Source organism: Arachis hypogaea, chromosome 18, assembly GCF_003086295.3.
Source record: "Arachis hypogaea cultivar Tifrunner chromosome 18, arahy.Tifrunner.gnm2.J5K5, whole genome shotgun sequence".
Classification (NCBI taxonomy): Eukaryota; Viridiplantae; Streptophyta; class Magnoliopsida; order Fabales; family Fabaceae; genus Arachis; species Arachis hypogaea.
The window spans coordinates 20,340,463-20,354,263 of record NC_092053.1 but is presented as its reverse complement, the minus strand read 5'-3'; the positions used below and the strand labels follow the sequence as shown (position 1 = coordinate 20,354,263).

Here is a 13,801-nt window from a genome sequence, read left to right as displayed (position 1 = left end):
GTAGAAGAGATAAGATTAGTCAAGATAGAACAACCCCCACCAAAGAAAACAAAGGGTGAAATGCCTGGAATATCAAATTTCACTATTTTGGAGTAGCAACTTACATCGGCATGATAAGAGGATAACCAATCCATATCCAAAATGACATCAAATTCATCCATCATTTCAAGAAGGATCAAATCAAGCTAAAATATTTTGACATACAAATTATTATCAAGCTAAAAGTTGTCAAACAAATCAATAAATACACCATCAATTCAATAGTAATAATTCATGTAATAACTTTATCCAAATTCAATACTAAATTTACATTCAAAGTGTATATGCAAGATAATATTTACATTGTAGTTTAATTTCTCAAATAACCACTTCATTCATTTCAACGTAAAATATTATGTCTCAAGTGGGATTTTCTTTGTAAAATATTTACATAAACATCATATTGACAAATAAGTTAGTAAATAACTAAATAATAAATTATAAAATTATTTTCAATAATTATAAAAATGATGCAAATACTAAAATTTAACTATAGATACAAAGTTTATTCACATACTAAATTTTAAGAGAGAAATTTCTACTCCAGAGGTTCTAACAAGTAAGGAGAGTGGTTCCTTTGAGTATCTAACACCACAAACATAACAATAACAACTCTAATAAGTTAATCTTAACATCAATTGATATAATAGAACCTATATACTAAAATGTCTCAAATTCTATCTTATCTTAATCCTAAATTTTTGGATATATTGATACTCATAATTATAAACATGACAAAAATTAAAGATATAAATAATTATCAAGTTAAAGAATCACCTTAATGTCTTAATAATTGGTAATGCTTAAATTAAAGGTGATTTTTTTTCTTCTTTAAATTTAGACTACTTCAATAGAGTTTTGAAATAAAAGTCAATATAAGAGAACACAATAAATAGAGCATAATAGAGTTGGAATAGAAGAAGAGTAGAAAAATTAATTGAAATAAAAGTGTATGAAATTATTGTTGAAGAAGTGACATGAAAAGAGAAGATCAGAGAGTAGCATTGGTGGTGAGGAGTTCTGTAATGTAATAATATGTGTATTGCTGCATTGAAATGTTTGTGTGCCGTTGGAGTAGAAAGAAAAGAAAGAAATGTTATGGGCTTGGCCCATCGTTGTTTTTTTTTTATTAGGTCCTACATTTCCTATAGCATTTTATTGTCTCTTTTTTATTAGGAAAAAAATAAAAAATAAAGGTCAATTAAAAAGTATATAATTCAATTTGCTTTTCTTATACTTTTGTTCGAGACTTCGAGCAAATTCAACAGTAATAAGGAAGGATACTAAAAATGTCGGCATCATTCTGTTTCAGATCATAGTTGAAATTGGGATCTTTAAAAGTCAGAATTGAAGGCTTGAGTGAGCTATTTTAATGCAGCACGCCAACAACATATCAAAAAACTTGAGTAGACAATCAAACTCCGTTGTCCATGCAAAATTACTTGTTATAAGAGCCATCCATAATCCATTAAGATTTATATTTTGAAAAATGTTTCTTGTAGCGTATTTATTAGAGATAATATTTAACTTGGTCCTTAAACTTGCGTAAAATAATTTAGTCTTTAAAATTTTAATTATTTCTATTTAGTATCTAAATTTTGCGAATGTCCCATAACAATGCACAGACGTGACATGGATAGTTAGATGGCTGGATTCTATAAAATGACATTGTTTTTGTTTTGACATTCAAATAGTACAAAACAATATTGTATTTGTTAAAACTTTTCTTCCAAAAACAAGTAATACGACGTCGTTTTACATATTTCAGTGTGGTATCTGACTATGTCAACGCTCCATTGACGTCTGGGTACTCGAAATTGTCCCAAGGACTATTGTAAGTCACGTTTTACCAAATTTAAGGACTAAGTAAAAGCTATTAAAAATTCAAGGATTAAATTAAAATTTTATGCATATTCAAAAATCAAATTGAGTATTAACTTATATTTACTGCCACGAGAAAGTTATACTACATGACGAAATATGTCTATAACCCAATGAAAACGTGAGTGGTGGGTTAATTTTTTAACGAATGCTAAATAAGGTAACTTCTGTCTGTTTTTTTTGTCTCCCTAGCATTACCCATTTTTTAATTGGTCAAACTCTATTTAAATTAGATTTTGACTCGCACCATAAGTGAAAAATTAATTCTATAAGTTTTATTTTTGTACAAAATCTTCTAATTCCATTCCCTAAACTAAAAAATCCTTAAAATTGTAATATATAGATTATTATTTGATCTATAACATAAAAGATATAAGAATAGAATAATATTTTCATCCCAACTTCACTTTGCTCCCTTTCTGTTGCATTCAATACTGTTCAAAGATCTTTTAGTTTTTGATAACATAAATTCTGTGTTCGTGAAACATCCTCCTTTCTGTTTTCCAATAAAAAACATGATGAGAACTAGAGCTATTTGCTTCTTATTATTGGTGTTTATAACAAAATCCTTTTCACTAGACATGATTACACCAAGTCAATCCATGAAAGATGGTGATACTTTGGTTTCAGCTGGTGGAACTTTTGAACTTGGATTCTTCAGGCCCGGAGACTCAAGTGGTCGATACCTGGGAATATGGTACAAGCAATCTCCTTCAACACTGACATGGGTTGCCAACCGGAACAAACGAATCAACAGCAACTCATCAGTGTTGGAAATCAACAACCAAGGAGTTCTTGTACTGCACAATGGCTCAAACAAGACATTCTGGTCCTCCAAAGTGTCGAAAGCAGCAGAGAATCCGGTTGCACAGCTCTTGGACTCAGGAAATCTTGTTGTGAGAGATGGAAATGGTGGTAAAATGGAGAATCTCTTATGGCAAAGTTTTGATTATCCTTGTGATACTTTGTTGCCAGGAATGAAACTTGGATGGAATCTAGAGACAGGACTAAATAGGTTCCTAACTTGTTGGAAAAGTACAGACGATCCTGATTCCGGAGACTACTCGTTTAAAATAGATCTTAGAGGTTATCCACAAGCAGTTCAATTGAAGGGAGATTCTATAATGAGCAGGGCAGGTTCATGGAATGGACTTAGCTTCACAGCACTTCCATATCATAAGCAAAGTCCAGTATTTAAATCTGAGTTTGTTTTGAATGAAAAGGAAATATTCTATGAGTTCCAAGTCCTTGACAATTCTACTTTTTTTAGATACATCATGACATCTTCGGGGAATCGGCAGCTTTTGCATTGGACAAGTGAAACCAATGTCTGGGAGACTCTCATAACTATACCATCAGCTCGGTGCGACAATTATGCATTGTGTGGCGAGAATTCTGTTTGCAATTCAGTGAAGACTCCAGATTGTGCTTGCCTGGAAGGATTTGCACCAAAGGTTCAAAGAGAGTGGGATATGTCATATTGGTCTAATGGTTGTGTTAGGATCACTCCATTAAGTTGTAGCAAAGATGGGTTCATGAAGTACACGGGGATTATTCTTCCTGACACGTCTTCATCTAGGTATAATAAGACCATTGACCTTCAAGAATGTGAGAGTTTATGTCTGCAAAACTGTTCCTGTACAGCATATGCAAATTTGGATAAGCGCGACGGAGGAAGTGGCTGCTTACTTTGGTTCGGTGATCTGATTGATATGAGACAATCATATGAAGGTGGCCAAGATATTTATATTCGAGTTCCTTCTTCGGAGCTAGGTAGCCTCTTTGATTTATGGTTTCTGATTGACTAGAAGATATTTTTGGTAATCTATCAGTGTAAAAGGTATGCTAATTTAGAGTGCTCTTTAATATTGATATCTCAGAACATAACAAGAAGATTTACAAAAAGAAGCTTGTAGGCATCATTACTGGCTCTGCTGTATTCATGATATGCTTAATACTTGGACTTGCCATATGTTTATGGAAAAATAAATTTGAGAAGCCAGGTCAGTGTGCGATTTTCAAGCCTGACCCTACTTTAATTTTAGAAACCTCTGATATATTGTTAATCTTTGCCAACAAAATTTCCAGCAGGGATGTCGAAAGTGGGTTTCTGGAAAGAATTATTATGCAGAAGGGTGGAGGAGGACAGTGATATTCCAACATTTGATTTATCAACCATATTTTATGCCACAAATTGCTTTTCTAGCTACAACAAATTAGGAGCAGGTGGCTTCGGACTTGTGTACAAGGTATATAAATTTGGTTATGTACATCATAATATTATATTCTTCGGTCTTTGCAAATTATATGATACAAATAATTGTTATCAGGGTGTGCTTGCTGATGGCACTGAGATCGCTGTCAAGAGGCTTTCGAAGAATTCTGAGCAAGGACAGCAAGAGTTCAAAACTGAAGTGCAGTTAATTGCTAAACTTCAGCATCGCAATCTTGTAAAGCTTCTCGGTTGTTGCATTAAACAAAAAGAGAAACTCTTGATTTACGAGTTCATGCCAAACAGAAGTTTGGACCACTTTATTTTTGGTTCATTTCTTAACCATCCCAAATTTATTGTTCTGGTTTGCAATACCCCCAGGTTGATGTCAAGCTGACTTTGGATTTAATTTACATGTTAGATGATGGTAGAAGAAAATTATTAGATTGGACTAAGCGCTTCCAAATTATTAGTGGGATAGCTCGAGGCCTACTTTATCTACATCATGACTCAAGGCTAAGAATCATCCACAGAGATCTTAAAACAAGTAACATTCTTCTTGACAATGATATGAATCCAAAAATATCAGACTTTGGTCTCGCAAGGACATTTGGTGGAGATCAAACCGAGGCCTGTACAAGGAGAGTGATGGGAACTCAGTAAGTAGGCTAACATGTGTTACTTGATGGTGCAACTGTTTTCTGTGCTATGATTTTTATTGTTTGACATAAAAGCTAAAATAATGCAGTGGTTATATCTCTCCTGAGTACGCAATGCATGGCTCTTTCTCGATGAAATCTGATGTGTTTAGCTTTGGCGTAATTATGCTTGAGGTCGTTAGTGGGATGAAGAACAAGGAACTCTCTATCCCGCACCAATTTGTTAACCTTCTTGGACATGTAAGTAATGATCATTAGGCCCTATTTGGTAACTATCATAGGATAGATATATAACATGACTCAAGAAGGAGATACATACAGAAATTGGTAGACATATAAAAATGTCTCTATCATGGGACAAAATTTGCCAACTCTCTATCCTTTCAAAAACCAGGGATAGGGAAAGAGATTCAACTCTTTTTGTCTTATCTCTGTCTCAAAACACTAACCAAACAAGGCCTAATAACTAAATCAAAAGTGGTTCCTAAAAATTTAGAGCTACTGATAGATAAATTAATGTGATGCCAAAATAGGCAAATTTTAATGTATTTTTCCAGGCATGGGAATTGTGGACTAAGGAGAGGGCTATGGAGCTTGTAGATAAATCGCTTGGTGATTCAGTTGTTGAAGCTCAAGTATTGAGATGCATTCACATAGGGCTTTTGTGTGTGCAAGAGAGACCAGAACACAGGCCTAACATGTCATCAGTAATCCATATGCTCAATGATGATAAGCCGCTTGCTCGGCCAAAGCAGCCAGCATTTTATCCTCACCAAGAAAGTAATTCTTCAACTAAAACTAGTGAAATGTGTTCAAATAATGATATTTCCATCACACTGTTGGAGGCCAGATAGTCTTTTTAGTCTCAATGCAAATTAGCTCTGTAAGTAACTTGTTTCATGAAGTTCTTGCTCGAAAATTCATTTGTCTATGTGTGTATGGCGTTATTAACAATGTGGTTCATGATGGCATTAGCATCATTCATTTTTCAAATAGATATAATTGGAGCCATGTTGATCAGCAAAGTCTTATTATCTCAATTCTGAATAGTGCATTTCTGTCCTGAAATTCTAATAGCCATGGCATCATGAGATGTAAACAGTTTGGTAAATTCATGCTTTTTCAAACAACATGCTTCTAAAGAATTTTGAGGAGAAAGTATTTCCCTTATATTAAAATCACAAACAAATAGAAGAGGAAATGGTAGCAAGCAACACTAAACATTTCTTATGCCACAGTTTTTAGTATCTGAGACATGTTTTTTTGCAAGCAGTTTTAATAAAACCAGTTAGGGAGAGTATATAATAAAGAGAAATGTTCCATATACTTATTTTGCCTCGTATATCGAACTAAACACACTCTTCCACCATTAGAATTTAGAAGCGTGTAATGGCTCGGTGTACAAATAACTCAGCTCTATATTGTAACTATACCAAGACTGGAGAAGATCCAAAAGCAGTTCTAATGAAGTACAATGCTTATAATGAAGGTTACAGCAGGTCCATGGAATTCTCTTATTCTCAAAAAAACATAAAATGATATTTCCCTGATATTACTACTACTAACATGGGATAGTTGAAGAGTGAAATGGAAAGACAAGTAATTCTTCATTGTGGGACCTAAGCGTAGATTGTGCTACTTAATTTAGATATGAGTATGACTTCTAAACTGTGTTCTGAATCGTAGTCAATTTTTTTAGAATAATTCTCCAGGTACAAGCGTTTTTTTATACAAGTCATTTATATTAACGCGTTTCGAACCGTACTGCACGTTTTCACCGCACCTTCTTCTTCTTTTTGTTGCACGTTCTTCTTCCTCTTTCTCTTCTTTTTTTCTTTCGTTTCTTGCCTTCTCTTTCTCCTTCTTCATTTACGTGTTTTTCTCTCTGTTTTCTTTCTTCGTTATTCTCGATTTCCATTGTTTTTGACATCAAGCTCTGAAATTGTTTTTGAAGAAGAAGAAGCAGCAGAAGATCAGGAGGAGAAAGAGAAAGAGTTCTGAATTATGCATAAGATGTATTTCAACAAATTTTGGGTGTATTTCTTAAATCCTTTGGGTGTAGTTTTGTAATCCTTTGGTGTATTTCTGTAATCCTTTGGGTGTATTTCTATAATCGTTTGGGTGAATTCCTGTAAGTGTTTGGGTGTATTTCTGTAATCCTTTGAGTGTATTTCTGTAATCGTTTAGGTGTATTTTTGAAGTTCCATTATCTTCAAATTTGACAAGAAACTCGTTTTCATGGAGGAAGAAGAAGAAGAGTCGTTCATAATGCATGATGAATAGTGTGCTTTGGAAACAGAAAGTGGTTGAATAACGTGCATTTATTTACTCTTGAATGTGGGAGTGTAATGCGTGTATTTTGTTGGATTTGTGCCAACTTATAAGACTTGTAATCATAAAGACTTGTATGTGTAGCAGCCCTCATTTTTTTATTCAAACATAATTTGTAAATACTTTGACCATATGGTCAAGTAATAATTTATTATCTCTTACACACAGATTTGACCAAAACATATTCCACAATAGTGGCTCTATTATTGCTCTTCCTCTGGTACTAACACAGTAACACTCACGTTTACATAAAAAATAAAATATATTTTTCCTTAAAAATTACCAATCCAGGAAAATCAGCTCCATAATTCATACCACTTTTCCCTGTTTTTGTCTGAGAAACAAGTTCCTTAATACAACAATGCAGAACTTGAAGGTTCTGCTATGGTTTTGGTCTTTCCTATTCTCACTTATATTAAGAACCTCCACTTCAATGGACAGTATAGCCCTGAGTCAGTCCATCAGTGATGGAGAGACATTAATTTCGCGCGGAGGAACCTTTGAAGTTGGCTTCTTTAAACCAGGAAACTCAAATAGCCAATACTTCGGCATCTGGTATTATAATGTGTCCCCTTTAACAGTAGTATGGGTGGCCAATAGAGAAAAACCACTCAACAACACATCTGGAATTCTAAAAGTCACTGATCAAGGACTTGTTCTTGTTGATGGCAGCACCAACAGCACTGTGTGGTCCTCCAACATGTCAAGAAAATCAGAGAATCGGAATCTAGTTGCGCAGATCTTGGACTCAGGAAACCTTGTTGTTAAAGATGGACATGATGAGAAGCAAATTCTGTGGCAGAGCTTTGATTATCCCAGTGACACATTCTTGCCAGGAATGAAGCTTGGATTGGATCTTGTGACAGGCCTAGAGAGATCTGTATCGTCGTGGAAGAGCACCGATGATCCTAGCCGTGGATACTACGAAGCTAAAATAGACCGTAGAGGCTATCCACAAGTAGTTATAACAAATGGAACCGTTATAATGGTTAGATTAGGACCATGGACTGGTCTTACTTTCTCAGGGGCTACACTTTACTTGCGCTATACTCAACTGTCAAATGAATTTGTATTCAATGAGAAAGAGATATTTTATGAGTACAATCTTTTGAATATATCTAATTTTGTGAGAATTGTGGTGACAACTTGGGGAAATCTTCAGTCTTTTCATTGGTTAAGACAAACCGGCAGCTGGGAGACTCTTCTTTCAATGCCGGCGACACAATGTGACAAGTATGCAGTGTGTGGTGCAAATTCTATCTGTAGTGTCTTTAACACTGCATTTCCAACCTGTGCATGCCTGAACGGATTTGAACCAAATTATCCTGAAAAATGGAAGGAATCACATTGGTCTGATGGTTGTGTTAGGATCACTCCATTGAGCTGCAGCAAAGATGGATTTAAGAAGCTCACAAACATGGTGCTGCCTGACACATCTTCTTCCTGGTACAACAAGACCATGAACTTGCAAGAATGTGAGGATTTGTGTCTGAAAAATTGTTCTTGCACAGCATATGCTAATTTGGATATCCGCGGCCAAGGAAGTGGGTGCTTAATTTGGTTTCATGATCTCATTGACATGAAAGAAGGGGTAAATGAACTTTATATCCGAACAACTATTTCAGATCTAGGTATAAACTTTGGTTTCTTGTTCCTTTCCCTCATCAAGCTTTTTCCATTTATGATTGACTACATTATTTTTTCAAAATACACTAATGTAAGAATTATTAAGGAACAATGCTCTTGAATTTTGATATCTCAGAAGATAATCAGAACAATGATTCCAGCAAGAAGAAGCTAGCAGGAATCATCGTTGGATCCGCATTGTTAGTCATGTGCTTAGTACTTGGACTGGCAATCTATGTATGGAGAAACAAACCTAAGAAGCCAGGTGAATACATGATACATTAATTAGTGACTGCAACTACCATATGAATTTGCAATATTACAAATCATTCACTCCAACAAATCAAACCAATACTTCTATTAAAGAACATATGATATATTTCTGCTTGATAATCATTCCTGTTTTGCTAGAAATATTCTGCTGGAAGCAACATGCTTGCAAAATAGAAAATGAGGATGTTGATCTTCCAAGCTTTGAGTTATCAACCATAGCTTCTGCCACTAATCACTTCTCTAATGGCAACAAATTAGGTGAAGGTGGATTTGGACCTGTGTACAAGGTGCTAAACTAGTAACTAACATGAATATGTCTGGGATGCTGTTATATGCTATATGGTCCTAACAATTGTTATCACTTTAGGGTGTACTCGCAAATGGGGTAGAGATTGCTGTCAAGAGGCTTTCCAAGAATTCTCAGCAAGGACTTCAGGAGTTCAAAACTGAAGTTCAGTTAATTGCTAAACTTCAGCATCGCAATCTTGTAAAACTTCTTGGTTGTTGCATTCAACAAAAAGAGAAGCTCTTGATTTATGAGTTCATGCCCAATAGGAGTTTGGACTACTTCATTTTTGGTTCATTTCTAAACCATTCTGAATTTCTCATTATATTTCACAATTACCACAATATAGTAGATGTCAAGTTAACCTTGAATGCACTCGACATACCAGATGATTCTAGAAGAAAATTATTGGATTGGGGCAAGCGATTTCAAATTATTGGCGGGACAGCTCGAGGACTAGTCTATCTACATCAAGACTCTAGGCTAAGAGTCATTCATAGAGACTTGAAAACGAGCAATATCCTTCTTGATAAGGGTATAGATCCTAAAATATCAGACTTTGGCCTTGCTAGGACGTTTGGAGGAGATCAAACTGTGGCAAATACAAAGAGAGTCATGGGAACTCAGTAAGTAGGCTAAAATATGGCTAATTGTAGCTGCAGCCTTCTTTATTTTCTTTTCCCCCCTTGATTTTCAGTATGTGATAAACGTAATACAATGCAGTGGTTATATCTCTCCGGAGTATGCAGTGCGTGGTTCTTTCTCAATGAAATCCGATGTGTTCAGCTTTGGTGTAATCGTACTTGAGGTAGTGAGTGCGAAGAGGAACAGGGAATTCTCAATTCCACACCAAGATCTGAACCTTCTTGGATATGTAAGTAAATAATCAATAATAATTAGTTTTTGTTGAATGTGATTTTAGCTTGCTTCTTGTACATTGCCAATCCTTTAAAGCTATCAATTCCTAAGTTGTGTTTGATAAGTGTCTTGGAACTACAGCATGAATTTACCGATTAGGTGACATATCGCTTAACCAATTCATAATTCACCTAGGTATCAAAACGCCATGAGTATATTTCTTATATAATATATTTTACACTCTCTGTTTTCATACCGAAATATATTGCATTCCATGTTAAAATTTATTTCAGGCATGGAAATTGTGGAGTGAAGGAAGGTCTCTGGAGCTGGTAGATGAATCACTTGGTGATTCAGTTGATGAAGCTCAAGTGTTGAGATGCATTCACATAGGGCTTTTGTGTGTGCAAGAGAGACCAGAACAAAGGCCTAACATGTCATCAGTAATCCATATGCTCAATGATGATAAGCCGCTTGCTCCGCCAAAGCAGCCCGCATTTTATCCTCACCAAGAAAGTAGTTCTTCACCCATAAACAATGAAACCTGTTCAAAAAATGATGTTTCCATCACATTGTTAGAGGCAAGATAGTAATGTTTTTTAGTTTCAATGCAAATGAGTTGTGTAATCAACTCATATATCTATTAGTAATATATTAAAATAAGTTACCTTTAGATTTATTATTAGCCTTCTAAATTTATTGTCACTAGAGTGAGACCGCGCAATGCGCGGAGAGATAAATTATTTATACTATATAGTATATTTTAATTAATGTTATATTAAAAATATTTTAAAGAACATATTATAAATAGATTTTGAATTTATTTATTTTTAAAAAAGATATAGGTTATTTATATTAGAGTTATACAAAATTGCATTTTTTTTTCATTTTTCGATTTACATTAATGGCTATACTTTGTCTTTTCTTGTAGCTTTTTTGTTTGTAAATAATTAAAAAAATAAATGAATGAGAATGAAAAACATAAAAATGTTATATTAAATTTAAGAAATTTTTGACAATTAGTATGAGAAATTAAGAAATGAAGAGTAGTAAGAGTGTTAATATGTATAAGTTGTAGAATTGAATATTTGTAATTGAAATTTTTTATAATAATTATTATTATGACACTTTTAATGTATGCATGTTTATTGCATTTAATTAATACTTGATGTTTCAATTGAATAATAATAAATAAGAGTTTTTTGTTTTAATTTTTTTAAAACATTTTACTAAATAGTGATTGGTTGATTTTCATCTTTTGCCAAGTCATTAGAATTGCTGATGTGGCATCATTAGCAAAGGAAAGACTGCTTAAACTCATTGTGGATATTATATTAAATTTAAGAAATTTTTGACAATTTGTATGAGAGATTAAGAAATGAAGAGTAGTAAGAGTCTTAATATGTATAAGTTGTAAAATTTGAATATTTGTAACTGAAATTTTTTATAACTATTATTATTATTATGACACTTTTAATCCATGTTTATTGCATTTAATTAGTACTTGATGTTTCAATTGAATAATAATATATAAGAGTTTTTTGTTTTAATTTTTTTAAAACATTTTACTAAATAGTGATTGGTTGATTTTCATCTTTTGCCAAGTCATTAGAATTGCTGATGTGGCATCATTAGTAAAAAAAAGATGGCTTAAACTCATTATGGAGAGAGTTGGTATCAGGTTTTAAATAGATAGATAGATAGATAGATGCAAAATATTTCATTTTCATCCTACATAGCAAACAACTACAACAAATTATATGGATTTTTTCCTATTAATTAGCTATGAGTAGCAACAATTAGAATAAAACATGTTATAAAATAATTTGTACTCACCTAAAGTGAAAGCTGAATTGGCAATACTTCTTAATCTAAGACATAGCTTTTTCTTCAAGGGTTGTAAAATTATTATTGAAGTAATTTTTTTTTTTAAAATTATCCTATGAAGTATTAAAAATACAAATAGGCTTCTCAATTTCTTTCTCAACAATTTGATTTAACTAATGGATTGGACAATCTTATTACACAATAAAATTGAAAAGATATCCATATTTTTCTACGAATTACAAAATTAGTATTCATGTGATTTTTTGACCTAAAAATTATCCTTTTTTTCATTGATTTTTATGAGTTTTAATAAAATACAAAATATTTTATTTAAATCCTACGTAATGATTCATAAACAATTACAAAAGAATTTTTTTTCCATTCGTACCAAAAATCAATACAAAAAATAGAACAGAATATGTTATAAGACTCTTTTGTACTAACCTAAACTGGAAGCTAAATTGGCACTCCTCTACGACCGGAGATATTACTTTCTCCTCATTCTTGTTTGTCTAAATTGGATAGATCTAAGTGTTTCAAATAATTGTGTTTCTACATTTTCAAAATAGGCATCAAAATCACCTTATGAATCAATTTACAATAAAATAAGGAAAGAGCAATAAAAATTATGTTAAACAAACCAAGCTGCAGAATCATATGTTGGAGGCACATATCTTCTTGTCTTCTTTTTTTTTTTTTTTAAAGGATTGTTCTCCGCCTCTTTAATCTAGCAATTTTGGGTATTAACTCTTCGAGTCTGTCATTACCATTGCAAATCCTTCTACAACAAAGAGAATAAGACATGGTCAAAGAATGATAATCCATTCCAAGTAAATTGTGGAAGCAATATTGCACATGTGAAATAACAATTTGAAAAAGAAGAACACATAAATGTAGATTGTGGAATAATTTTAAATGCACATTAATTTTAGTTGACAGAACCCGTTAAAAAAAGAGGAATACATAAACCTGTGCTACTTGCAATGATTTCACAATTAAAATATTATTTATAACAATAGAATGAGAAGAGTAAACGACAAATTTGAAAATCTTTAGAAAAATACATGGAAAGAATGGTGACGTTGGCCTGAGATCCAAAATCGAGCTCCGTCAGGAAACCGCAATAGGAGGAATGGAGTTTGGCTTGGTTTCTGCAATTTATGCAATGCAGCTCCACCGAAGATGGACATCGCGATGGACAATTTATTTCGAGGAAAAAACAATGGCTCATGGGACCGGAAGAGGATGTAGGTAGGAAAAAATAATGGCTCATGAGATGGTATGGAGAGGTGCAAGAGGAAGAGGGTTTCTAGAAGTATGAGAAAGGTAAGGGTTTTTTTTGGGTAAATGTTAATTTGTGTTTTTGTTGTTTTAGAAATAAGGATTGATTTGGAAAAAGTTAAGTTGTTCGTTTTTATTGTGTTTTTTTAGTTTTTTTTGTTTGAAAATAAGAGTTGATTTGGCAAGATTTGATTTGTTGATTCTAACATTTTGCCAAGTAAGCAATGTTGCTGACATGGCGTTCATAGAAAAAGAAGAATAACTTCAAAGTAATGTGGGTAAACTTGTGTATCTACTTTTATATATTAAGAATAGATGGCCCAAAATGAACCATGATCGGCGCTCAAGAAAATAATCCCCAAGCAAGTCTAACCGACTCAAATATAAGCTAAATAAAAAAATTACAAATATTTTAAATGAATTTACAATGTATGAAATGAATAATTACATATTTTTAACAAACAAAAAAATAAAATAAATATGAGTGGATCCTGCCTGTGACATATGGAGCAGATGACGTCTAAGAAC

General features: G+C 33.2%; 2 protein-coding genes across 8 annotated transcripts; both read left to right on the top strand.

The window, feature by feature from the left end:
- Positions 1-2,290: 2,290 nt before the first annotated feature.
- Positions 2,291-7,302, top strand: LOC140173013 (G-type lectin S-receptor-like serine/threonine-protein kinase At4g27290). Of its 7 annotated transcripts, none has more exons than XM_072226315.1 (8): positions 2,291-3,693; positions 3,801-3,923; positions 4,012-4,169; positions 4,251-4,461; positions 4,554-4,791; positions 4,881-5,031; positions 5,325-5,674; positions 6,746-7,302. In XM_072226315.1, the coding sequence occupies exons 1-7, from the start codon at positions 2,436-2,438 to the stop codon at positions 5,643-5,645; spliced, it is 2,460 nt and encodes an 819-aa protein (XP_072082416.1). In that variant the 5' UTR covers positions 2,291-2,435; the 3' UTR covers positions 5,646-5,674; positions 6,746-7,302. The 7 variants fall into 7 exon arrangements, 6 of the variants coding, with proteins under 6 accessions (XP_072082416.1, XP_072082419.1, XP_072082415.1 ...); XM_072226318.1 differs by having other exon boundaries at positions 2,295-3,693; positions 4,009-4,169; positions 5,325-5,571; XM_072226314.1 differs by having other exon boundaries at positions 2,295-3,693; positions 4,009-4,169.
- Positions 7,303-7,418: 116 nt separating this feature from the next.
- On the top strand, positions 7,419-10,828 carry LOC112769728 (G-type lectin S-receptor-like serine/threonine-protein kinase At4g27290). Its single transcript, XM_029294893.2, has 7 exons — positions 7,419-8,753; positions 8,885-9,013; positions 9,160-9,308; positions 9,389-9,599; positions 9,696-9,933; positions 10,031-10,181; positions 10,459-10,828. The coding sequence occupies exons 1-7, from the start codon at positions 7,484-7,486 to the stop codon at positions 10,753-10,755; spliced, it is 2,445 nt and encodes an 814-aa protein (XP_029150726.2). The 5' UTR covers positions 7,419-7,483; the 3' UTR covers positions 10,756-10,828.
- The last annotated feature ends 2,973 nt before the right edge of the window (positions 10,829-13,801 follow it).

Coding starts and splice junctions, on each gene's coding strand:
- LOC140173013 (XM_072226314.1), top strand. CDS start 2,436: ATGATGAGAACTAGAGCTATTTGCTTCTTATTATTGGTGTTTATAACA. Junction 3,694..3,800: donor AGTTCCTTCTTCGGAGCTAG/GTAGCCTCTTTG, acceptor TTGATATCTCAG/AACATAACAAGAAGATTTAC. Junction 4,462..4,553: donor TTTGGACCACTTTATTTTTG/GTTCATTTCTTA, acceptor TTTACATGTTAG/ATGATGGTAGAAGAAAATTA.
- LOC112769728 (XM_029294893.2), top strand. CDS start 7,484: ATGCAGAACTTGAAGGTTCTGCTATGGTTTTGGTCTTTCCTATTCTCA. Junction 8,754..8,884: donor AACAACTATTTCAGATCTAG/GTATAAACTTTG, acceptor TTGATATCTCAG/AAGATAATCAGAACAATGAT. Junction 9,014..9,159: donor AAACAAACCTAAGAAGCCAG/GTGAATACATGA, acceptor CTGTTTTGCTAG/AAATATTCTGCTGGAAGCAA.